This window comes from Sturnira hondurensis, unplaced genomic scaffold, assembly GCF_014824575.4.
Source record: "Sturnira hondurensis isolate 20B ecotype Veracruz unplaced genomic scaffold, ASM1482457v3 Scaffold0006383, whole genome shotgun sequence".
NCBI classification, from domain to species: Eukaryota; Metazoa; Chordata; class Mammalia; order Chiroptera; family Phyllostomidae; genus Sturnira; species Sturnira hondurensis.
This window is the reverse complement of record NW_028079014.1, coordinates 556,693-580,228: the sequence shown is the minus strand read 5'-3', so window position 1 is coordinate 580,228 and position 23,536 is coordinate 556,693. Positions and strand designations below refer to the sequence as shown.

General features: G+C 65.9%; 1 protein-coding gene across 5 annotated transcripts; it reads right to left on the bottom strand.

Moving 5' to 3' along the window:
- Positions 1–2,054: 2,054 nt before the first annotated feature.
- On the bottom strand, positions 2,055–9,895 carry IGF2 (insulin like growth factor 2). Of its 5 annotated transcripts, none has more exons than XM_037047807.1 (4): positions 9,805–9,895; positions 4,647–4,809; positions 3,068–3,250; positions 2,055–2,867 (listed from the first exon to the last, which is right to left on the bottom strand). In XM_037047807.1, the coding sequence occupies exons 2-4, from the start codon at positions 4,801–4,803 to the stop codon at positions 2,563–2,565; spliced, it is 645 nt and encodes a 214-aa protein (XP_036903702.1). In that variant the 5' UTR covers positions 4,804–4,809; positions 9,805–9,895; the 3' UTR covers positions 2,055–2,562. The 5 variants fall into 5 exon arrangements, with proteins under 5 accessions (XP_036903702.1, XP_036903704.1, XP_036903707.1 ...); XM_037047809.1 differs by having other exon boundaries at positions 2,055–2,802; positions 3,093–3,250; positions 9,805–9,886; XM_037047812.1 differs by lacking the exon at positions 9,805–9,895 and adding an exon at positions 9,082–9,246 and having other exon boundaries at positions 2,055–2,802; positions 3,093–3,250.
- Between the last annotated feature and the right edge of the window lie 13,641 nt (positions 9,896–23,536).

The following is a 23,536-nucleotide window of genomic DNA, read 5'->3' as shown; positions in this document are numbered from 1 at the left end:
TGCCCGGCCTCACCCAGCCTGGCTCCCAGGAGGCTTTGCAGAGCCTTCGCCTCCTGGGACAGGACTGGGTGCTGGGGAGGCGGGTATGGTGTCACCGAGGGGTGAGGGGAGAGCTCCCCAAGTGTGCGGAAGGCGGCCACCTGCTCCAGCCCGATGGAGCCCTGTCTTCACACGTCCGTGCCCCTTCCCCCCCGGCGGCCCCTGGCCAGCCGGGGGCCCCTTCTGATGGCCGCCGAGCACCTTCCTGACACCTGGGGAGACGCCGCCCCATCCCTCCTCCGCCCCCCAGGACCTCCGGAGACCAGCCACTGTCCTCGGAGGCCAGGCCGGACAGTGGCCCTTCTCTGTTCCCCTACTTCTTCTCCAAGGGGCGCCGTGGCGAGCACCTCAGGGAGGCTCCACTCTCAATTCAACCCAAGCGACAGGGACAGACTGAACAAATGCAGGGAGATAAATGGCGGGGAGCAGGACATGCTGGTGGTGGTGGACGGTTACTTGGCGCGTTTTCACTTGGGTCACTGCTCCCCTGTTACAGGGTGGGAGATTATATTGGTACATGAGCGCGCGAGAAGCCAAGGAGGGGGGAAAAAAAAAAAAAGGAAACAAGCCCCAGGAGAATCGAATTAAAGGGGGGAGATAGATCAATTGGCGTGAATTTGGGTCTCTGATTCGTGTCTGCAACTCTGCAAGTCTCCGACACTCTCTTCTGACTTTGGACCGAAACCTGACTGGGCCACTTCCTACCCTAGAGCACCCCCCACCCAGCCCCCACTGCCCCCCACCCACCCCACCGACCGCCATACTTCCCACACTCCCCGTCATCTCTGCCGGCCTCCTGGGGCCCCCCATTTCTGAGAGGCTGTCCAGGAGGCCGGCAGAGATGATCCCAGGTGTGCTGGGCTCGGGGCCCGAGATCTCACGGGGGGCACACCCGGGGGTCAGGCTACAGTGGGGGCATGTCTTACTTAGCAACAACACCTCCAGGCCGGCCACATCCTGTCCTCGCTGGCACGCACGGTGGCGGGGCGTGCCGGTGGGTCTGGGGACACCAGGCACACGCTGCGGAGGCCATGGGGACGCCGCGAAGAGGAAGGGCCCTCTCTCATCTCAGAAAGATGGAAGCGCCAGCCCAGGCCTGGGACACACCCCTCCCCACCAAGGGCGCGTCGCAGGGGACGGGAGGGGGCTGGGAACACGAAACCTCGTGGAGAGAATTTGGAATTTGGGGTGAAACGGACTGATCTGCACACGGGCCACTCTCATTGTTTTCACCGTCCTGCATGTGCGTGGGGGTGTGTGCTGTGAGTGTGTGCGTGGGGGTGTGTGCTAAGCCGGTGTATGCGTGTGAGTGCATGCTGTGTGAGTGTGTGTGTGCTAAGCCGGTGTATGCGTGTGAGTGCATGCTGTGTGAGTGTGAGTGTGTGTGTGCTAAGCCGGTGTATGCGTGTGAGTGCATGCTGTGTGAGTGTGTGTGTGGTGTGCCGGTGTACATGGGTATGTGTGTGAATGTGTGTGTGTGTGGTGTGCCGGTGTACATGGGTATGTGTGTGAATGTGTGTGTGTGGTGTGCCGGTGTACATGGGTATGTGTGAATGTGTGTGTGGTGTGTGTGTGCATGGGTATGTGTGTGAATGTGTGTGTGAGGCTGTGTTTCTGTGGGGATGTGTGTATTTGTGTGCTTTTGGGTGGGGATGGATCTGTAAGAATTTGGGGGGTGTGGGGTCCATGCCAATTAAGATTTGTTTGTGCCAATCTCGGTTTTCGTGTTCCGTGTCCCCTCATGGTGACTCTGGCTGGTGGGGCCCTAGTGGGGCGAGGTTGGGTGGCCGCTGGTGTTCGAGGCCAGTTCAGAGTTTTGCATGAGCAGGGAGGTGGCTGAGCAGCAAGGACATGCCTGGCGGAAAATTTGGGCTCCCCTCCTTTCTCTTGGATGGTCAGGAGCTCGAGGCGTGGCCAATGTGACCGAGTCCAAGGGGAAGAGAAGGAGGGGAGGGGGGGGCGCCGAATTATTTTATTTTGCCAATTGTTTTTAAGCCAATTTGTTTTTTAGCATATTTTCAGCCAATTTTGTTTTTAGGGGTTTTTTTTAAGGCTAATTTGGTTTTTTGGTGTTTTTAAGTAGCCAATTGATTTTAAGGGGCTGGCGTGTGTGTGTGTGTGTGCGTGTGTGTGTGAGGGGGGGGGTTGTTTTCCAATTTTGTTGTGTAATTTGGGGGGATAATTTGGGGGGATAATTTGGGGGGATATTTTGGGGGATAATTTGGGGGATGTTTTGGGGGATAATTTAGGGGGGTAATTTGGCAGACATTTGGGGGAAATAATTTGGGGGTATATAAGCCAATTGGTTTTGTACGTTTTTGAAGCTGTTGGGACGCGACCCTCGGCCGATGGAAGGGCCGAGCAGAGCAGCCTGACTTGGGGAGGTCGGGGCCCAGGGGCGGGGCAGGGAGCGCGCTGGGGCAGGTGACGCAGAGGCTTTCGGGCGGCCTGGTGGCAAGGCCGCCGGTGGAGAGGACAGCAGGAGGAGCGCGGGGCCATTTCGCAGAATTACGACCGTTTGGCTCACTTCTGATTGCTGGACACCTCTGGAGAGGCACCCCCGCGGGCAGCTGGGTCGTGGGTGGACAGGGCAATCAGGGGCCGGTGACGCTTGGCCTCTCTGAGGGCTTCCAACTCCCTGGCCAGCACTCGACCCCGGCGGACACGCAGGAGGGCAGGCAGCCCCCTGCGCAGGCGTTGGGCGGACTGCATCCAGGCGCCGTAGTGGAAAAACTTGCCCACGGGGTATCTGGGGAAGTTGTCCTGGGGGGCAGGGGGGGAGGGCCAGTCAAGGGGTGCCAGCTCCCTGGCTCTAGCCCCTAACCAGCCTGCGGCCCTTTTGGTGACCAGAGGGGTTCACACCTGACCCTGCCACGGAGCCAGCTGACACCTTGCTCAGCTCTGGCCAAGGTGCCTGGTACGTGGCTTCCTCTCTGCCTGTGCTCATGGCTAAGGTGCTGGCTGTGCCCTGGTCCCCTGGCTCAGAGGTGATGGCCCCGGGGGCCTCAGAGGAGAGGGACCCCCAGGCCTCCCACAGGGCGGCAACGCCTTACCGGAAGCACGGTCGGAAGGGCCGACACATCCCTCTCGGACTTGGCGGGGGTGGCGCAGTAAGTCTCCAGGAGGGCCAGGTCGCAGCTGCGGAAACAGCACTCTTCGACGATGCCTCGGATGCCCCGGCTGCGGCGGCTCGCTCGGCTGGCTGGCCTGCCTGCAAGTCCCACGGAGGGGGGGATGGTCAGCACCACACACCATGCAAGGCAGGGCATGCAGGGGACCCCAGAAGGAGCCTCAGGGGGAGTGGGGGGCCCAGTCCAGGACCAGCCGTCTGGCACTGGCGAGGGGTCCGGCACCCACATTCCAGGGCCACAGGGTCCTGTCCTGAAGGCCAGGGTGGGACACAAGTGCCCCCCTGGACCGAGCAGGGGCCGGCGGCCCCCAGCCCGGAGACTCAGACAGGCAGGAATGGGAGGAGGAAGAAGAAGACGGGAGGAGAGGAGTGAGGAGCTGCAGAAAACCACGCCCTCCTCTCCTCCCGTCCTCCCCTCCCTCCCCCAGCTCCAGGTCTCAGCCGCAGGGGAGAGCGCCCAGGCCTCCCCTCGGGGTGCCCCTTGGCAGGGCCTGGGAAGAGCCCCTAGTAAGGGGTTGTCACAGGTCACCTGGGTGGGGGCTCAGCCCAGCACCACTTTCGGGGAACCTGGTGTGAAGGGGCCAGACCCTGCTACAGTGCCCTTCCCACCCACAAGGGAGGTGAGGGACAGCGAGGGGGCATGGGCGGGTAACGCCAGGCAGGCAGGGGTGTCAGAAGCTTGAGACTCAAGAATGCTTTTCCAAGAGAAGCTTTGAAGCGCCAAGACTGGCAGCTGTGGGCCCACTGTTTAGGCTGAGTAAGTGGAGGCCACATCCCCCACCCTCAGTGCAGGCAAAGACACTGAGGCCCAGCTGGCTTGAGGGGGGTGGGGGTTGTGGGCGGGCGAGGGCCCACCCCCAGAGGGAGAGGTCACCTCCAACTAGGGTCCCACGGGGAAGGGAAAACCCTGGGATGGAAATCGAGAGGCGCAGGGAGCAGCCGAAGCACCAGGGCCAGCAGGTGGGCGCCCACCCCAGGGCGGGGGGCACAGATCCCTGGTCTCCCAGCCCCAGGAGCACTGTGGCCGCAGGGCTGGTCACCTCTCCTGCACCTCCCAGGGGAGCTGAGCACCCCGAGCATGTGGGACATGCACACCCACCAGCGACCTGTGCTTTCCTTCCCTTTGGTTTGCAGCAAATATGTGGCCCTTGTCAAAACGCCAGGCACCCCAGGGCAGCGACCACAGCCCTGCCTTGGCGGGCCAGCCAGCCTGGCTCACCCCGCCCCCGCCCACCAGGAACAACCTCCCTGGTGTGGACACCCCCGCCCTCCTGCCGTGAGCCCTGCTGCAGGAGTCAGGGGGCGGGAGTGCCCCTCGCGGCACTCCCCAAAGCCCCGCTCTTCCTCCTCAGCCAGTCCTCCCCCACCCCCGCTGGCGGAGGAATGGGCTCCTGCATTCATTTATCAAGCACCTGCTGTGTACGCCACTCCCCCCGTTCCCCCCCAACCCCGCCCCATCAGGCACCGAGCTACTTACTGAAGTAGAAGCCGCGGTCCCCACAGACAAACTGGAGGGTGTCCACCAGCTCCCCGCCGCACAGGGTCTCACTGGGGCGGTAAGCAGCAAAGCAGCACGAGGCCAAAGCCAAGAAGGTCAGCAGCACCAGCATCGACTTCCCCATTGGAAGCTCCATTGGAATCTGGGGGTGGGGAGAGAGGCGTGAGCCCCGCCAGCCAGGATCCCCCAGAGGCAGGGCCCTCGACCAAGTTCAAGTTCAGTTGCGGCTTGAAAGCAAGGCTTTCTCCTTAACGTCATTGTTCTGCTTGAGGACTAATGTGTTTTAACTCCTGAAGCCAGCAGGGCCTGTGGGAAGCACACCTTTGATCGGAACCAGCCGGTAATTTCCCATCGGGGCGACCATCCCCACTGGCATTCCTGTAGGGGCTTAACCTTTCCCAGAGCTGCAGGGACCAGGGCTGGACACTGGACCTGGCCTCCATCCTGTGATGTCACAAGGGCGGGGCCAGCACAAAGCCGCGGCCACTCCTGAGCCGCCCAGCACCAGCCAAGATGGCAGACAGCCCCACCCCACCACACCGCACGTGCACCCAGGGCACCGAGCCGCTGAGGGTCCTGTGGGCCGGCCCCACCCTCCCAGGCTGTGGCTGAGCAGAGCCCAGGTCAAGGGTCCAGTGGTCAGCACAGCGACACCAGCCTCAAGCCCAGGGGCCTTGTTCTCCAGACTCGCCGAGTCCCCCAACTCCGTTCTGCCCTGGGCACCCCAACACGGGCAGAAAAGCCAAAGCCTCCAAGTTCTTTGGGGACCGCCAGGCCCTCTGCCAGGCTTCGGGTACCAAAGTCCACCCGGAGAGCTGGGGAGAGCAGATGAAGTCACCTGGAGGCCAGACCCCAAGCCCCCCGGGGTCCGATCTGGAAGGAGTGGCAGGTCTCAGGTCTAAGTATTAGAGTCAGTGAGATGCCCCCGAGCCTTCTGGAAGGTGGAAGCCCCCCAGGCGGGCAGCCCCAGCCCGCCCTCTGCAGACCCAGGTGAAAGCCCTCCTGGGGGCACGGCCAGGGCCCAGTGCCATGCAGCCCATTGGCACCCTGATGCTGACCGAGCAAGGGGCTGGGCAGGCTGCCCAGACGTGCCCCTCCCAGGCCCCACACCCAGTGGGCACCAGGGCAGCGGGGCCTCCCAGCCTGGACCGAGGCTGCAGCATGCGGGCCCCGGAGGGTTCTCGATGCCATAAATCGGGGAGACGAGAGGGGGAGGAGAGAGGCGGTCTTGCTCAGGCTCGGCAAGAGCCGTGGCCAGCTCCAAAGAAGGTTCTAAAAGGGCCACCTCGCTCTCCTCTTCGCTCTCCGGGACTGGACCCCAGTGGGTCTGCCTGCTGCCCCTTCCAAATAAATTCTAAGCACACATCAGCCAGGCAGCTCCATCCTTCCGAAAGCCCGGCCTCTCTGCCGTGGGGTCCAGCCCGGAGCCCCAGCGGAGAGCGGAGGACTGGACAGGCATGCCCGGGGGAGGGCAGAGGCAGAGGCAGGCAGGGGAGTGAGTGCCTGCGCTGGAGGCAGGGGGCCGAGGCTGGGCCCAGCGGGCCGGTGGGCTGGAGCGGAGGGCAGCGGGGTTCTCGCTCGACAGCGCCGGTTACCTGCCGCTGGACAGGAGGTTCCTAGGCTGCAGAGGAAGAGGAGGCTGGACGGCTGCCTCACAGGAGAAGCCAATGTCCAGTTCTCGGGCTGGTCAGTGCCTCTGCTTTTATGTGTGAGCCGGCTCCTCCCAGCCCCGACTCCACCCTACCCCCCACCCCTCTCTCCACTGACCACTCCCCCCGCCCCTTTGCTCCCGCCCCCTCCCTGCTTCCAGCCAGTCCCTCCTCGGCACCGCGCCCCCACCGCTAACTCGGGGCCGTCCCTTTAGCAAAGCACCGCGTGAGCGCGGGGGAGGGGTTTGGGGGCTCATCCTGAACCCCCAGCCCAAGTCCGCACAGGGCCACGGAGGACAGGGAGGGGCTGCTTTCCACCCCCTTGTATGGAAACTTCCATCTGCACTCGACGCAGGGGCAGTTACCCTCCACGGGCAATGTGCTGCTGCCCCGGGAGCCCCAGAACAGCCCCTTTCGCAGGGTCCCCACTTGAAAAAGCTGGGGACAGGGAGAGGGAGGGCCGTCGGGGGAGTCCTGCAAATGTGGCGTCTGGCAGGGCTCCCCGGCGGCTCGGCCCCCTCCCTCCGTCCTGGCCCCGCCCCCCCTCCGTCCGTCTTGCTGGCGCGGAGTCAACATACCAGGGTGGGTTTCGGAGACTTGCGCCCCTCCTTGCTACCCAGCACCCTGGGGGGACGGCCCCGCCCCCGCTCGGCACAGATCGCAAACTTTCAGCAACCCGCCCCCCCCGGCCCCCCAAAACCGACCAGGAAGTCGCCTTTGTAGACAGCTCACACCTCTCCCCGCGTTTCCCGCAGCCCCCAGCCCGCCCCCTACACGGCGCAGGACAGAGGGCGCGAGCTTCGCCCCCGGCCGCCCGCCCGGGGGCAGCCCCCGCCCGCCAGCCCGCGCGGCGCTTACCTGGGAACCGGCACCGCTGCCGCCCACCTCCCTGCTGCGTGTTGCGAACCGAACAGCGGGCGTTGGCCCTCCTGCCGGGCACTCCTCTGCCAGCGCCGCTCTGGCCGAGTCGCGGGGGCCGAATTGCGACGGGGCAGAACGGGGGGATGGCTTTTTTTTGGGGGGGGGGAGTCTCGTCTGATTGTTTGGGGAGGACGGGCTGTCTGCGGGCTGGGGCGGGCCAGATGTTGTACTTTAGGGGGGGAAAGGGTATCGGGAAATGAGGTCAGCTGTTGTATCCAGGACAGAGGGGGGCAGAGATAGTGAGAGAGACAGAGTGAACGTGAAAGGGGGGGGGCCGAAGAGAGGGCGAGAGGGAGAGGGGACAGCGAGAGGCGGGCAGGCTCACAGCGGGAGAGAACAGCGCCGAGAGAAACAGAAAGAGTATAATTAATCCACTTTGGGACGAGGGCGGGAGGGCGGGCTTGGAGGGGGGCGGGCGCTGGAGGCGCGGAACTGGGGGGGACGGGAGGGAGCCAAGGGAAGGTTGCGGGAGAAAAGAGAGCGGGGGGCCGGGACCAGAGGCTGAAGAGGGGGAGAGGGGTGCACAGAGAAGCGAGGGAAGGGTGCCACGTCGGGGGTCGGGGGCGGTGCGGAGGGGGGCGGAGTGGAGGCGTCACCCGGACCGCGGGCGCCCAGCTCGGTTTGGGCCGACGGAGCCCTCGGCCGTCGCGAGCCCGGGCCTCGGGGGGGGGAGGCGGCAGCGCTGGAGTCGCCCCGGGAGAAGCGAGGAGTGGGAGCGCCCAGGCCGCGCGCCGGGGAGGGCTGGGGGGGGCGCGGGGGGTGATGACAACGCCGGCGGCCTGCGAGCCGGACTGCCTGCGGGGGGAACCGCCTCCTCGGGTGCAGCGGGACGGGCGTTGAGGTAGATAGACGAGGAGGCGGCGGGGAGTCCGCAGGCCCGGCGGAGCGCGACCCCGCCGACGGCGCCCGCGATGGGATCAGCAGCGTGGCGGACGACGTCGACGCGGGGCCGCCAGCCCGGTGGCGGCGCTGGCGGGCCGAGCGCGGGCGGGCGTGGGCCAGGAGGCGGGGGCGGCCGGAAGGGGGGGCCGGGGGCCGGCCTGGCCTCACGCAGCTCCGCCGGAGAGCAGGCGAACTTCGGGCGCCAACGCCGGGCTCTTATAGCCGCGCCACCCCGCCGCGAGGCGCCCGCTCGGGCCCCGTTGGCTCAGAGCCCGCGCCAATGGGCGCCCGCCGGGCCCTCGCCCCGCCCTCGGACCGCCTCCGCAACTCGAGCCAGGGGGAGGGGGGCGCGGGCCAGGGGGCCCGGGAGACGGGCGGTGGGGGAGGGGGATGTAGGGTGCGCGGGGACCAGATTGGAGTGGGGGCAGGGATCACAGAGTGTGCAAGAAATCCCAAGTCACCGTTTTAAAGTGTTTAGGGGCCCCACCTCAGGTTCTGAGGTGCCAGGACCCCGGCCCTTGTGCGCTGGGCGCACCGACCAGCAGGGTGGGCGGTGTCCGAGGCCCTAGTGGTGGCGGGGGTCCCAGTTTTCCGCCACGGGGCTATGCGGTGGGGGCGCCCCGTCGGAGTGAGGGTGCAGGTAGCTAGGCGTAGCTCGAGGATCCCCTAGTCCCGCTGGGAACGGCGGAGCAGGCGAGCAGAGGGGGAGGGTAGTCCCTGGGCGCGCGCACGGCGCGCAGCCGCCACCTGCCCGAACAAGCGCGGAGTCTCGAGCCGCTGCCGGAGCCCGAGCGCCCCCCGGTGCCGCGCGGGAGCCGGGGAATAGCCGCGGTGGCCGCCAGGTGCGGTCCGTGAGGAGAACCGGCCGGGCCAGGCCCGAATCTGGGCCAGGCGTGGGGCCGGCGAGGCCCCGGGTGCCGGCAGAGAAAGCAGCAGGGCGGGAAACATCGCTCAAATCCTACCTGCATGGCCGAGCTCACCGGGGTGCGTCTAAGCAACTCGCCTTTGGGGCCCACCCAAAATATCCGGATAATGGTTCCCCCGTCCTCAATGCGTCGGACTTGCGTAGACTCGGGTTCAGCCCCGGGGGCCACCACGATAATTTGGGGATCTGGGGAAACCATCTCCTGGAGAGTTTGGACGATGTAAGAACTCACTGTGACTTTCACCAAGTCGCAACCACGCACAGGACCCCGCGCCCCGCCTGTCCCTCCTCCCCCGCCCCGGAGCCCCTGCCGCCTGCGCCCCTCCTGGGTAAGGGGCTGCAGGCAGAAGCCAGCACGAGGCTCGCCCCCTAACTCTGCCATCAATCACCTCGCCCGCGTTCCGCGCGCGCCTCCCCGAGTCCTCCGCCCGGCGGCCGGAGGCACCGAGCTGTGCCGCGGGATCAGGGTGCGCCTCTCTTCGGCGTCCCTACGACCCAGAGCCTAGCCCGCCCTACTTCGGGACTGCCAGGGCGCTGTCCCCACAATTACGACCTTTGCAAACAACAAACGAAAGCGGCGCCGGTTTCCGGACCCCCGGCCCCATCGAGCGCGGCCGCCCAGCGGCAAGCCCGCAGGGGACTACGGCTCCCCGGGCGGGTCTCCCCGGCGGTCGCTGGAGGCGAGCGCCAGCCCCGGCCCCGACCGCGGCCGGTGTAGGCTGGAAGGACGATCCCGGCGCGGAGGCGGCGGGGAACTCACCGCAAGACTGGAGGCTGCGTCCGTGGGCGCTCTAGGAGCCGAAGCAGAAGCAAGCGCTCCGCGGCGGACGGTGGACCCTGCTGAAGGTGAGCGGGACCCCGGAGGCAGTCCCCAACGTCCGGGGGCAACGCCCAGCCCGTTGGAAGACCCGGGGACAATGCCCAAATTTGGGGGAAACTGGGGGCAATGCCCAGTCGTTTTCCTGGACGCGGGAGAAGTTCTGCCCACGTCCTGGCGGACACGCTTGCCAGGCCAAGGGTGTTTGGGGAACATGGACATTTCCTAAATCCGAGGCGATCCGGGGACTTCGTAGGAGAGGCAGGGAGGCCCGAAACCAGTGCCCAGCGTGCGTGGGGTCAGGGGGCTGCGGAGGGCCGCGGGCGGGTCGGGAACAATGCCCAGATATCGGGGTGCGCAGGTCCGAGCTCTGTCTGACTGGCGGGCAGAAAGAATGAGTGTCCCCCAACGAGGGGACCCAGGGGAGGCCCTCTAACGCGGGGAACTGCAGTTAACCACTGAATCTCAAGCTCCAGAAAAATGAAGTCCGAGTTTGAGGACCAGTGGGAGCTGCTCCGTGCAACTGGGGGAGGAGGACCTCAGTGTAAAAGGGGGGAACCCAGCGTCTGGGTCCGAGTGCCTGGGGGAACCCCAGAAGGATTTGTGGGGAGGTGGGTTTTGGGTGGTGCCTCAAGAAAACTTCTGCACATGAAACTCGGGGGGGGGGAACCAGAGAGGCACACAGTCTAAAATTGAGGGAAGAAAACAGTGGGCACATTTTGGGGGGCCCAGGCAAGCCCTCCACGGGGCGGAGAAGAGTGGAGATTAATTTCCAGCGTTCTGAAACTCGAGTTCTCAGCCTCAGCCCCGAGGCTGCCGGAGCGCGGGGAGAGCAACTCACATGCTTGTCGCGGCTTCGGGGCCAGTCCTGTGACCTTTGGAGACCAAATTCAGAAACACGGTCCGAACTGGGGAGAACCTGGGGTGTGATCAGTGCACTCGGGGAGTGCAGAAAGTCAACATGTTTAACATTTTGTTTTTTAAACCGATTCGCTCACTGTTGCTTTATCTTTGATGAACAGGAGAAAACGCCCTGTGTCCCTGAGTGGGGTCTGCCTTTGGGAAACCCTAGTGAAACACAGCCCCGATTCGGGGATCCCTGGAAACTGTCCAGTGGAGACTGATAGCTGGATTTCAGGGTCCCTGGCTGGCGGCGAGACAGCTGGTAGACATTGGCCCATGCTGCCTGGGGGGTTGGCGGCCTGGGGGCATTTTCCCATGCCCGCAGATTTTCATTTGGGGGGCCGTGGAAAATTTACCTAAATTTAGGGGGACTCAGGGAAAGGGTCATTAAGTCAGGGGGCCCATAAATTAATGTTCAGAAAGAGCTCCATCATTTTGTGGAGGAAGAAAAAAAAAATCTGTTTCCTGTGCAGGGCTGGGGACAGGGCCTCAATGTGAGGTCCCAGGCACGTAATCTGGAACCTGGGGACCCAGGGAAGCCGCCCGCGTCCTCAGGAGAGTCGGGCTCCGTGTCTGACTTCTGGGGCGAGGATGAAGTGTTCCTGGGTCGTGGGCCTGAGAACCAGCGCCCACAGTGAGCTAGCTGTGTGGGGGACCCAATAAGTGTTGCTTAAATTTGGGTGACTCAGTGGGGGGCTTGGGTGCTTTGGAGCCCCAGCAATCATCGCCTTTCGGCGCCCCCAGTGTAACACTGGGTGTGGGGGCACAGGAGCAGCGCCTCACACTGAGGGGACCCAGCTAACCCAATCCCGGTGGTCAGGAAGAGGGTTCCGGGAGGACCCGGACTGCCTATCAGCGTCTGAATTTTAGAAAATCCGGGTTCTTGTCGGTAAACAGTGGGACAGAGGGAGTTTCAAACACTCGACGTGTTGTGAGGCAGAGAAAATATCTAGAATATTTGGTGACTGGGGACTCGCCGCAGGGCCCGGGAAACAAGCACAGGTTGGCCGTGCGTGCAGAGCACAGCGGTGGAGGGGGGGGGGGCTGGGGGACCCGGCAAGGCTCGGGCAACTTGCCTAGCCCACGGCCACCGCTGAGCGCATCCAGTCTCGGGGCCCTGCTGATGCGCTCTCAGGGCCTGGGGGACAGGGTCACCGTGGGAAGGCCGCTGCGTGGGCAGGAAGCTGGGAGAGCCCCAGAAAGGGGGCCCCAGGTCTGCTCGGCCCACAGGAGAAAGCACTCGGGAGTCTGGGGGAGCAAGCGTCGCCCACCCTCCGAGTTTGGCGGGACTCAGGCTACCAGAAAGCAGGTTGTTCAGGGTTCACAAAGGGGGGTGTGTGTGTGTTTGGGGGAGTTCCTAAAGCCCGGTGGACGCCAGGAGGACGACCTGGAAGTGTTCCGGGTGGCGTGTTTAGAGTGTTGAGGGGGAAATGGGGGAACCTAGGACTCTGTATGAGATTTAGGGAGCCCGGGTTGGGGCCAATAATTCTGTGGAACCCTGCAGTTGCTGCCCCAAGCTCTGGGAGCCCCACCTGGGGAGGTCACAACAGGGCTGGGGAGACCTCGTTGTTAATGCCACACAGTGTGAGGACGGGAGAAAAAGTGCCTCTCGTTTTGGGACACACACTTAAGTACCAGGGAAGCCCTGACCAGCTTCTGGGGAGCCAGGGGAGCCAGGCGAGCCGCCGCCTGACTGCAGGCCGCAGTTCTTGTGGAGACCAGGGGGCGCGAATGGCTGCCGCGCGCCTCCGCAGGCCCCCGACTGCGTGTAAAACGGTTCAATCGGCCTGCGCCTGGGAGGAAACGCCCGTTTGCTTGGGAGCCTCGCGCCACCCGAGTCAACCTGGGGAAGACAGTGGGGGCTTCAGAGGTTTTAAGGTCCCGGAAATTAATGTCCAAGAAAACTCGTGTGACCTGGGAAAACGCTGACTGTGTGGGGGGGACCTGGAAGTAAGGCTGTAACCTGAAGGATCACGGGGGGGGGGGGTGGAAATCCTGCTGGAGTTTGGGGGGAGCAGGGAAGTCGCTGGGTAGGTTGATACCCCAACACCAGTCTGCGTTTGAGAGGCCGGGCTGGGGGCGGGGGGTGTCGGTGAAGCAGCGCCGCTGGGGACTCGACGCGCCGAGACGCGAGGAACGCGCACACCCTCCCCGGGAGGCGGCGGCGAGGGAGGCGCGGGCAGGGAGTCCGGGGCTCCCGGGGCGCGTGCCCGGGGCAATATTGCCACTCGTTCTTTTGCCTTCTCGCCACCAAGAGTTTTCTGTGGCGGAGGCTCAGCGGGCGTCAGGGTGGAAGGAGAAACCCGAGAGCCTCCAGGCACGGACAGAGGCGCAGGTTCCGGGCGCCCCGCGGCTCCCCGGTCCCCACGCCGCTGCCTCCGAGGAGGCCCGCGGGCTCCCCGCCGCCGCGCCCCACGCGCTCCCGCGCTGCGAGCCTAGGCGAAGCCGCGACCCGGACGCCGCCGCGGGCAGGCTCGTCCCCGGCTCGGCTTGGGGGCCAGGGAGCACCCCCGGCGGCCACCCCCGCCGCCCCCGCGCTCCTTGAGAGCGCCGAGGTCTTGTAGAGTGCCGAAAACGGCAGCGAAACCAGTTTTGTGTGGGTAGCGCAAGACAGGGAGGAAATGGGGACGAAGGGGAGAACGTGGGGACAGAGGGGGGGCAGGACTGCGCGGCCGTGGGGTGCCAGGCGCCTCCTTTCGGTTTCCGAGAATCTTCGCTCACGGCCTCCCTGACCGCACTGGGAATGGAGGTGGGCAGGGAGGCAAGCACTGGACCCACCAGATCCTGGGTCGCTGCTAGCAGGAACGGGGTCACCCCCGCAGAACTGGGCAGTGTTGGGGGTGTGGGGCAGTGACCCCCGGGGGATCCCCAGAGAGAGAAGCTGCCAGGGAGGAGGCACGGCTCCGTGGGGGTGGGGGTGTGCAGCAAAATAGGGGGAGGGCCTGGAAGCCAGGACAGAGGGCATGGGGCACCTTGTCCCCACAGTCACCCCACCACACAGGGACCCCCGCTAGAAGGGGTCTCTGGAAGCCTGGCACTGGGAAGACAGGGGTTGACGTGGTGGGACAGGTGTGGGGACTGCCGTGAGGCAGCCTTTCCCAGTAGCTCGCCAGCACCAGAAGGCCGCCCCCACCCCCACCCCACGAAAAACAGCCTATTTTCCACCCAGAGCCCAGGGCATGTGGGGAATGCTCCCCCTCGAATTCCAGCCTGCACCCGTCACCCCGTTCCCAGAACATCTGGCCTGTCTCCCCTGACCCAAGACGGCCCCCTCCCCATCTGCCCCAGGCCCAGGGCCTGCAGCAGGAGGGACAGCGGGGAGCCTCCAGCAGACGCCTTGCTCCCCACTCCAAGGCGACCTGTAGATTTTGGGGTGCAAAGCATTCGAATCATGCCTGTCCGTGGGCCCGGGGCACTGAGGGCCCAGAGCAGATCGCTAGTCCTGGCCGAGGGCGGCTGCTCAGACGGACAAGCCCAGGGCCCCCCGGGCCCTGCTCTGGGTCCCCCACTGCCCCTCCTGCAGGTCCACTTCCCAGGCTGCGGGCTGGCGGCCGCTGGGGCAAAAGCCCCATTAGACTATGGGCTTTACCCCCACCCCGTCAGGACGCCTGGAGGGCACGCACATTAGCGGCCCCTTCGCTGCCCCCCTGTTTTCTGCCCCCACAGGCGCTCGCCCTGGAGAAGCCTCTGCCTGCTGCTTGGAGACACGCCAGGACCTTGCAGGTAGGAAGGCGGAGGCCACCCTGGGGTGTCAGGCTGAGCCATCAGGGCGGGGGCGGGGGGCACACGCTCTTCCTCCCCCTCGGGGCTGCCCAAGAACCCTCGCCTTATTTAGTCAAAAGTGTGGCCGAAGGGGCAGGCGTGTCGGAGCAGATCCAAGTTACCCTAGGGCTCGTCGAGGGCACAGGCCACCCCTGGCCAGCACTAGCAGCCCCAGGCTCCCCGACTTCCGGCCCCCCACGGCAGAGAGAGACCCGCTAGCAACCGCAGCACCGTGTGGATCTGGGGTCTCCGGCTCAGAGCGCAGCCCCCAGCGCCAGCCCCCTCACGCCCTTCCCCAGCACCGAGCCACGCTCACCTCCCCTCTGGAGCCGCAAACCCAGATTTGAAGAGAGGGATCACGCCGCACGGTCCGATCCGATCCGGACTCACCCCTCGAGCCGGCCTTCTCGGCGCCCTGCAGTCTGACTCTCGCACTCCCAGGCTTCCTCCCGGCTCTGGCTCCGACCAGGCTGCTCCCCCTCCCTGGGCCCAAGCCCAGCGTTTGCAAACCCGGCTCCGTCTCTGAGGGTCCCTGAGCGCCCCTCCCTCACCCCCCGCTCAGGGCTCCGGGAAGGAAGCGTTTGCTCGGGGTCAGCCCCCCACTGGAAGCAGGGGACAGGCACCCAGGCCAGGGCAACCACTGGGACGGCGGCGGGACGGCCAGAGGGCGGCACAGCCACCAGAGGCCCAGGCACCCCCAGGCGCTAAAGTAGGTCAGGGTCAGGGCGGGGGGCGGGCCGGGCCCGGGGAGGCAGCTGTGCGACCCTGGCATGGCCCTGTTGTGCCAGTCGATTTGGTGTCTGCATGAAAGACACCTGGAAAAAGGACGTTCTGGGGCTTTTCTCTGGGCTGGGCAAACAGGCCTGGAGGGGGTCGTTCACTGGGGGGCTCTGCCCCTGCTGCTTTCTGGGCCGGGCGCGAGGTCACGGACCCCCGCCCCCGCTCCACAGCGTTCCTCCAGGGCCCTCACCAGCACCTGGTCCTGAACTCCGCCCCGCCCTGCCCCAGCCTGCTCCAGAAGGGGCGGAGGGGCTCTGGGTGCAGGCCCTGCGGCCCCCAGCCCAGGGCTGCCTCAGTGCCTCAGCCGGGTCCTGGGGCCTCTGACTGCTCCCTTGTCCTCTCCTCTCCTCAATCGGCCTCCCCCATTCTGTCCTCACAGTGCCCCCTGCCTCTCCCTGCAGCCTTTCACCAGGACGCTTCTGTGGAGGACTCCATGGCCAGCCGGACAGCAGGGACCCTGCTCTGCCCACACCTGAGCCCCCCAGGGAGCGGCGCCTGCGAAACCACCGGGGACCCCGACGCCAGCTTTGTGACTGAACACGCCCCCAGCCTCCCGGGGCTTCAGCTCCTTGTGAAGCCGGTCGGTTCTCCGCCGGCCTGGGCGGTCTGGGAGCGCTGAAGGACCATGTCTGACCCACGGAAAGGGGCCGGGGACACTCACCTCTGCGGGGCCGCTGGCCTCAGTCAGTTCTGCGTGCGTGGGGTCCGCCTGGGCCACAGGCTGCAGCAGCTGGCCTCGGGGCTGGGCTCTCGGGCCGCTCGGGCCTGCCTCTGCCTGGGCCTCCGCTTGGGCCTGGGGGCCGGTGGGGCTGGGGGCCGCACCGGCTGGGTCGCGGGATCCTGGGGCTGGTGACTGGGGTCCGCTTCCTCCTCCAGGGGCTCAGTGGTGGCTCTTCGTCCCCTGGGAAGACATGACAGTGACATCTTTTAAAATAAGTGCCCCCCAAGCCAGAGCCCTGGGCCCCTCCACTCCCCTGGCCGTGGGGGGGGAGGCCTGTGGGCCCCCTTGTCAGCGTTTGGGGGGTGGCTCCCTGGCCTGTCACTGGCTGCACAGCTCCCCCGTGGCCATGCACAGGGTTGGAGAGGCGGCCCACGCCTCACCTCAAGCTGGGCTGCCCGGCCATCAGGCCCCAGAAGACGCCTGCGAAGGGTGAAGGACCACTGCCCCAGGGCACTGGTCCTGGGGTGGGGGCTGCCCATAGGGACTGTGGAGGGGGCGGGTCACAGCCCATCACAGAACCCCGCCCTCCACTCCCCCACAGTCCTGCCTTGGGTGGAAGTGGGGAGGGGCCCGGGCCCAAACAGGACATGGCTCTGCACGGGAAGGTGGGCTTCTCAGGGGGGATGAGCTTGCTGCCCACCAACCCCACCCTGGATGGACAGGACAGGGGGGCCCTGAGCCGAGGCGGGAGACTTCACCTGCACTCAGCCCTGTGGGCAGAGGGGGCGCGTGGAGTGCTGGGCACCTGGTCAGGCAGGGAGAAGCTTCACTTTAGGCCCTGAGTGTCAGGGACGCTGCCCCTCAGTCATGATGTCCGTGGGACCTGGTAGGCCTCTTGGCATAGTTGGGGAGTGCCAGGGGGCTGTGGGGGCGGGGGGAGAGTGGAGGGGCTTGACTTTTTAAGTGGCATATAAAAACTGCTTCAACATCCCGGGCCTCCGGCCCCTCTGCGCTGTGTCCTGCTTGTCTCCGTGGGGACTGGGGAGGATGCAGCCGGGGAAAACCCTGCCTTTCACACTCGCCACGACAGCTGCGGCCTGGGCCCGTGTCTCCCACAGATCAGTGGAGGGAAACCAATTTTCCTCGCCAAAGCCTCTGGCTCTGGGCAGCCCCCGTAGCCGAGGCCCCCTGGCCACCTGTCTCTCCTGCCCCCCTCGCCGCTGCAGAAGCGGGGGCCCTGATCAGCCCCAAGCCCCTTCCCCCCCACCACGTGGATGCCCAGAAATGCTGCAAGTGGGAGGGGAGCCCGGTTACCTGTGCTCTAGTCGCTGCGTGGTCCCCGAGGCCCCCGGGCGGTGGATGAAGAGGACCGGGGAGTCACCGGCACCCGGAGCTCTCTGCTGAAACTGCCTGGCCGGTGATCCGCTGGCCGGGCCAAAATTAGCAGTCGCCGCCAGAGCAGAGGGTGCTCCGGCTGAGGCGCCTGGGGCCTTGGGCCGGGTGGCCGAGGAGGAGAAGGAGGAGGAGGAGGAGGAGGGGGACGAGGCTGAGGCTGCGGAGACCGTGAGGGGTGGTTTTAGAGTGTGCATGACACTGGGGCCCTCACAGGGGGAGGCCCGACCACCACCGAGCAGGACCCCTGCCCATGTGCCAGCTGAAACTGTGCCCAGTCCCTCACCTCCTCGTCCCCTCCACGCTGATCCTCTGGCCCCTCCAAATTTGGGTAGGTTTGCACCCACTTGGGGGTGCCGGGGCTTCTGGGGCAGCTGGCTCTGGCACGGTTCCGCGCTTGGGCAGTGTGTGGGGGGGTGCGGGGGAGGCTGGGCCCGCCCCGGAACGTGCAGAAGGGGCCAGTGGACCTGCGCACGTGCAGAAGCAATCCAGCCAGCTCGCGGGCGGGGCTGGGGGGGGCGGGGGCGGGGGCGGGGCTTCGCGAGGTGGCCGCTTGGCGGCCACCTGACACCCTGGAATGTGGGTGGGCTCGGCACGGGTAAAATGGGGGAGGGGCCCACAGGGGAAGGCGCAAATTTAAGGCTTGGTCATAAGAGTCACCCTGCAGGTGGTCCCCACTCTGCTGCAGCACAGGGGGGTCCTGTCCCTTGTCTTCCAGAGGCAGGAGCCCACCCGGGAGCCATCTCCCGCCCCCTGCCCCACCCCCCATGGCCCCCACACTACAGGTGCTAGGCAGTCCGGGTGGGGCGGGGCCCGGGGGGGGGGGCGGGCAGTAGCAGCGTCCTGCTCACAGTCCCTCCCAGGCTGGGTGGCCGGGTTCACAGCCCTTGGGGCCTGGGCGGAACTGCAGTGAAGGCACAAGGCCCAGAGATCTCACCGCGGGGGGTGGGGCCAGTGGACCTGCCACCTGATTGGACTAAATCTCACTGGGAATGGAAGCTCTGTCCCCACGCCCACAGGGAAAGTGGGGGCAGAACAAAGACCCACGAAGAGGCAAAGACATACACACTTCAGGGGGGCCCCAGTGCACCGCCCCCCCCTCCCCTGCCTTAGCTGGGGAAAAGGGCCCTCAGAGGGAACTCAGGGCTCTCGGGGGATGGCAGTCAGCCTTGAGGGGGACTGGGCTTGGGGGTGGCATGCCAAGCAGGCCCACAGCACTGCTGGGAGGAGGGCGGGGGGAGGGGTGCTGCTCGGAGCCCTGGTGGGGGGGGGCCTGAACGGCTCCAGGGTCCAGGGCACAGGGTGGGAGTTGGCATTCAGTTGCCCCTCGCCCCTGCTGGCTGTGCTCTGCTCCAGGCTCTGCAGCCTGCGGGCTTTGGGGCCAGTGCTGTCCCCCAGTGTCTGCTGCAAGATGCCCAGTGTGCCAAGGAGCTGGGGCCAGGCCCTGGGACTCCAGGGGCAGGTGGGGCTGGGGAGGGTGAAGGGTTGACCCCAGGCCAGAGGAGAGAGTGGCAGGAGAGGCCCGCGAGAGGCAGGGTCCCCACAAGGAGAAGGGGGGCAGCTGAGGGGCAGAAGGGAAGTGGCCCTGGACTTCCCACTCCCCCAAAAGTCTTGAATCAGCTCTGCAGTGATCTGCTCCCCAAAACGTCTCCCGCCAACAGGGGGCTCTTTCATTTCATCCAGCCTTCCTTGCAAACGACCCGAGGGTTTGAGCAAGGGGAAGGGCAGGGTGGGGAGGGACCCCCCACTCCAGGATGAAGCCGTGGTCCCCCTGGGGCAGATACAGAGGTCCCCTGGCAGGCAGTGACCCTCAGCCATGCCTGCATTCAGGGGCCTGCAACCTGCGGAGGATCCGGGGTAGTGAAGGAACACAAAAGGGGTGACTTTGGGGTGCAAGAGCCAGGGATGCCTCATTACCTCACTGCGCTGCGGCCTGGGAAAGAAAGGACCACCGCCTCCTGGGGGTCTAGCTGGGTTAGAGAATTGGGGAACCCCCAAACCCCGCCACCGGGTTTCCTCCACTTGGCTGCTTAAGCGGCCTCGTGCTGACACCTGGCGGTCACCTTTGGGATTACAGCAGCGTACCCCGAAGGTCTCGGGTGCGGGTGTTCTCCGGTGCGGGTGAGAGGGGTCCGGGGGTGCAAACCAGCCACATTTCTCCCCACAAAGGGGGGCCCTGCAGTGTCAGGGTACGGGGGGGGTGCCCCCTTGCCCTCAGATCTGAGGCTCTGGTCTGCCCCCATCCGGGCTCTCCGCAGCGGGCAGCAGAGGCCCAGCGGAAATTCTCCACTGGACCCCCCCAGGGCATGTGACAAGGTGGGCACCCAAAGCCAACGGTTACACCTGGGTCACCTTCCTGAAGCTTCTGTTGCGCTCTGAGACTTACAGAGAACTGTATTACGTTTTATAAGAATATAGTCAGATATGTTACTAAGAGGCAGGATGTTGGGGTCTCCCCCTAGGCAGGCAGGGACCCCCAGACTACAAGGGTGGGAGGGATTCCGCTCTGGACTCAGTTTCCCTGCTCGGCTTCCAAATATGGCCCGAGCCTGACACCTGGTGGCCATCTGGAGAAGTGCAGCCACAGCCTCAGAAAGAATCAACATTGCTTCGAAGGTTTCACCTGGGGGGCTTGACCAAACCTGGGGGGTTGAGAGGCGAGGGAATGTGGCACCCCATACTGAGAACCCCAATCTAGAGGCGAATGTAGGGCTCTGCTGCCTTCGACTGGGCAATGGACGGGCCAGGGAGAGGACGCCCAGGCAGCACCAGGCCTCAAACCTGGTAGGGGGCACCTGGGGCCCTGCTGTGGAGACCTCAGGGCCCTGTGGCAGACGGGGCACAGGAGTGGGTCCCAGGAGGCCTGGAGGCTGGCCCAGGCCAGGCCTTTGCATTTCTGTGAGCCCGGGGGGCCACACCTCAAGGCCAGGCTCGGAGCAGATGCTCACTGGCCTTCCCTCTGGTGTGCTCCAGATGCGGAGGTGGGCCTGCCCCAGCAGCCCTCTGCTAGGCTGTGTGGAAATGCCACCCAGCCGAGGGTGTCCCCAGGACCGCTGTCCGCAGAGACCCTCCACCTCCTGCAGCTCTTACTGCCCCCGAGGGGGCTCTGAGGGTGGGTGTGGGATGCCAGCCCGGGAGCGCCGCTCGCTGCCCCAGCCTCCTTGGCTGGTGGGCTGGTATTCGGGGAGCTGCCCAGCCCTCCCCCGGCAGGGCCTCTGCCCCAGGGAGCCCTCCTTCGCTGGCCTGGCTCTCTGAGGCCTTCCACCTCTTCTGCCCGGTCCACGTAGTAAGCCCCCTCTCACCCAGCCCTGGCCACCTCCCCGGGGGAGCTGGGCACGGTGCCACGGGCCACACCTGGTCACTGTGAGGACTGCTGCATCACCCGCAGCCTCCTTTTGCCTACGACCCGCGAGGCAGAGCCAGACCATGGGGCTGTCCCCGAGGCACCCGGGCCCACCGAGGGGAGCCACTTGCCGGAGACACAAGGGAGAAGCCCCAGTGCAGCCAGGTGCCTGAGTCCACGGCCCACTGCCGGCTTGCCCCAGCCCTCACCTACACTCCTGTCCCACAGAGGGCAAGCTCCATGCAGGGCCGGGGGTGGGGAGGCAAAGCTCGAGACTGCCCAAGTGCCCCACTTGGGGAGGTGCTAAGCGTGGGGGGGGGGGCGGGGCAGCTGGAACCAGAGTCCCAGGCCCCGGGAGGGGCACCCCCTTCGTGTCCAGCAGCCCTGCAGGGTGGGTGAGACTGAGGCACACGGCCCTGGGTGGCAGAGCCCAGAGACACCCCGGCCCCTCTGGCCCACCAGCTGCCCCCCTTCACCCCTGCACTGGCGTGGGGGCCCTACATGGTGAGGATGCGCCTGGAGATGAGGGACCCCCAGGAAGGAGCCCCTTGTGTCTCAAACTTAGCCTGTTCCCTCTTTTCTGGCGCCAGGCGGACCCCTGCCCAGCCATGGGGGAGGGTCTGGGGGACCATGGCTCCAGGGAGGGGAGAAAGGGCTAGAACTGTAGCTGAACCCTGGGCTGAGTTTGTGCCCTGAACACTGACAGTCCCACATGGATTCATGCTCAGGGTCAAGACAGCTGTGTGGGAACACCTCCTCCAGGAAGCCCCCCAGGCTGCCTGTCCCATCTGGCCTCCTGCTCTGCTCTGACCACAGCTAGAGCTGAGGTAGGGGTGTGCAGCCCTCCCATCTTCCTTTTCTGGCCTCTCTGTCCCCTCCTTCCCCACAGGTGACCAGGGCTTGGGAAGCACAGGTGACCAGTGGGCAACGGGACGAACCCACTCCGGGGCCTTAAGGGAAAAGATCCCCATGCAGCCTGTCATCAGCACCGGGACAGACTGTGCATGTCAGTCCCGAGAAGAGAGCTGGGGACGGGCAGGGACAGCCGGGACGGCCAGGGCTTCAGGTTCAGAGCCACAGCTTCAGCCCCGGGTGCCTGGGTTTGCCCCCTCCCAATCGTGTTCTTGCCCCCATGCGATGGAGCCATAGCCCAAAGCCTGAGGCCGGAGCAGGAAGGGCCTGTTCAAGGACCCGGAGGCGGCTGTGCCGGGAGAGGCCGGTTCTGAAGCCGGACCGAGCTGGAAGAACAAACACTCTGGGTCGCAGCGGGACGGCCCGAGCCGGCAGGTTGCGGGGTGCCGGCTGTTTTCCAAAAACACAGATGGGCTGAGAGGGGCTGGAACGAGGCACCCTCTCTGATAGGTCAGCAGCCTGTGCACGTGGGGGCCGGGGCCTCGGGTTTTGGGACTGGCCCCAAGCCCGGCTTCCAGGGACGGCCTCAGAGGCCCGTCCGTGGGTCGGGGGGAGAGTGCCCCAGAGGTGAGGGTGGGCTGCAGCCCGGAGGCCACCTGGGGCAGAAGGCGAACTGAGGACCAGAGGGCGTGGGGGCCCTGCCTGGGTCCCTCCACTCTGAGGCCTCTGCCTGGCGGTTCCTGTACAGCAGCCAGAAGCAACGGTGCCTGCAGGGCCGGGGGGCAGGGGCAGCATCCCCCACCCTGCTCGCTGCCTCCACAGTTCCTGGGCACCCTCCACATTCTTTCTGGAACTGACCCCTCACCTCTGCACTGGGTGGGGAGGTGGGCATGGGGAAGAGCTGACCCCAACCCAGCACGACCCCTGCCTGAGAGCCTCCTGTGAGCCTTCCGGCTCCAGGGGCTAAGAGGGCTGCCTGGCCTGACAGTGACAACCACCTGCTAGCCCCAGCCGCGGTTTCCCCGGGGCCCAGAGACCCCCAGCCAAGGCTCCTGCAGGGCCTCCTCCTGCCTCGGCTGCTCAGCTGTCATGTGGGGTGTTGGGGGAGGTCACCCCGAAGGACTTGCCAGGTCTCTGATTCTGGGCGCCTGGGGTCCGATTCCCACCGGGGACTTTCCCAGGATGTCGGGGACCCAGCCCCTCTGTCCAGGGCCCTCCCTTCCACAGGACACCCAGGCCTGTGACTGTGGGGCCTGAGACGGAACATGTAGGCTCCTCCCTGACTCTCCAGACCCCCAGACAGCCCCTTGGGCACCCCCCGGGGAGGTGCCCTGCAGGTGGGCAGCCCGCCCATGGCCAGGGATGTGCCCCAAATGTGGGGCTCTGGCACCCTCTGCTGGTCGTGCCTGTGAATGGCCATTCTGCCCACCTGGCTCAGTGTGGACCTAGCAAAACTGCCTGTCCTGGGGGCCTGGGAGGCCCAGAGCCCAGGAACAAATTCCTCAAGGCAGAGGCACAGGTGCCCCTACACAGCCTCACTGGACACAGGTGCCAGCCAGGGCTCAGCCTGGGCTCTGCCAGGGGCCCTTTTCCAGCAGCTCTGGTTCCTGGTGTCCCTCCCTCCCCCCAGGCGGCCCCCGCTGGGCACTGGGCCCTCAAGGACAGGGCTCCTGCCCGGCGTCCCTGCACCCCCCTCTGGTGCCCCTCAGGGCTTGTTCAGGCCTGGAGACCCGTGAGGACGGTAAATCTTTACTGCCAGCAGGAGAGGGCAAGTACTGCCGCTCAGCCAGGCGGAGGTGCCAGCTCACCTGGGCCGGGAGCAGACAGCTGGGGAGCGGCCTGGAGGCAGCGCCCCCCGTGGGGTGTCCCTGGGCTGTGACCACCAGAGGGACAGGCATCCCGGCCTGGCTTCGGTGTCCCCACTAGGAACACGGGGGCAACAGTGGGCGGCACACCGTATGGTCCCCTGGAAGATCCGGGCC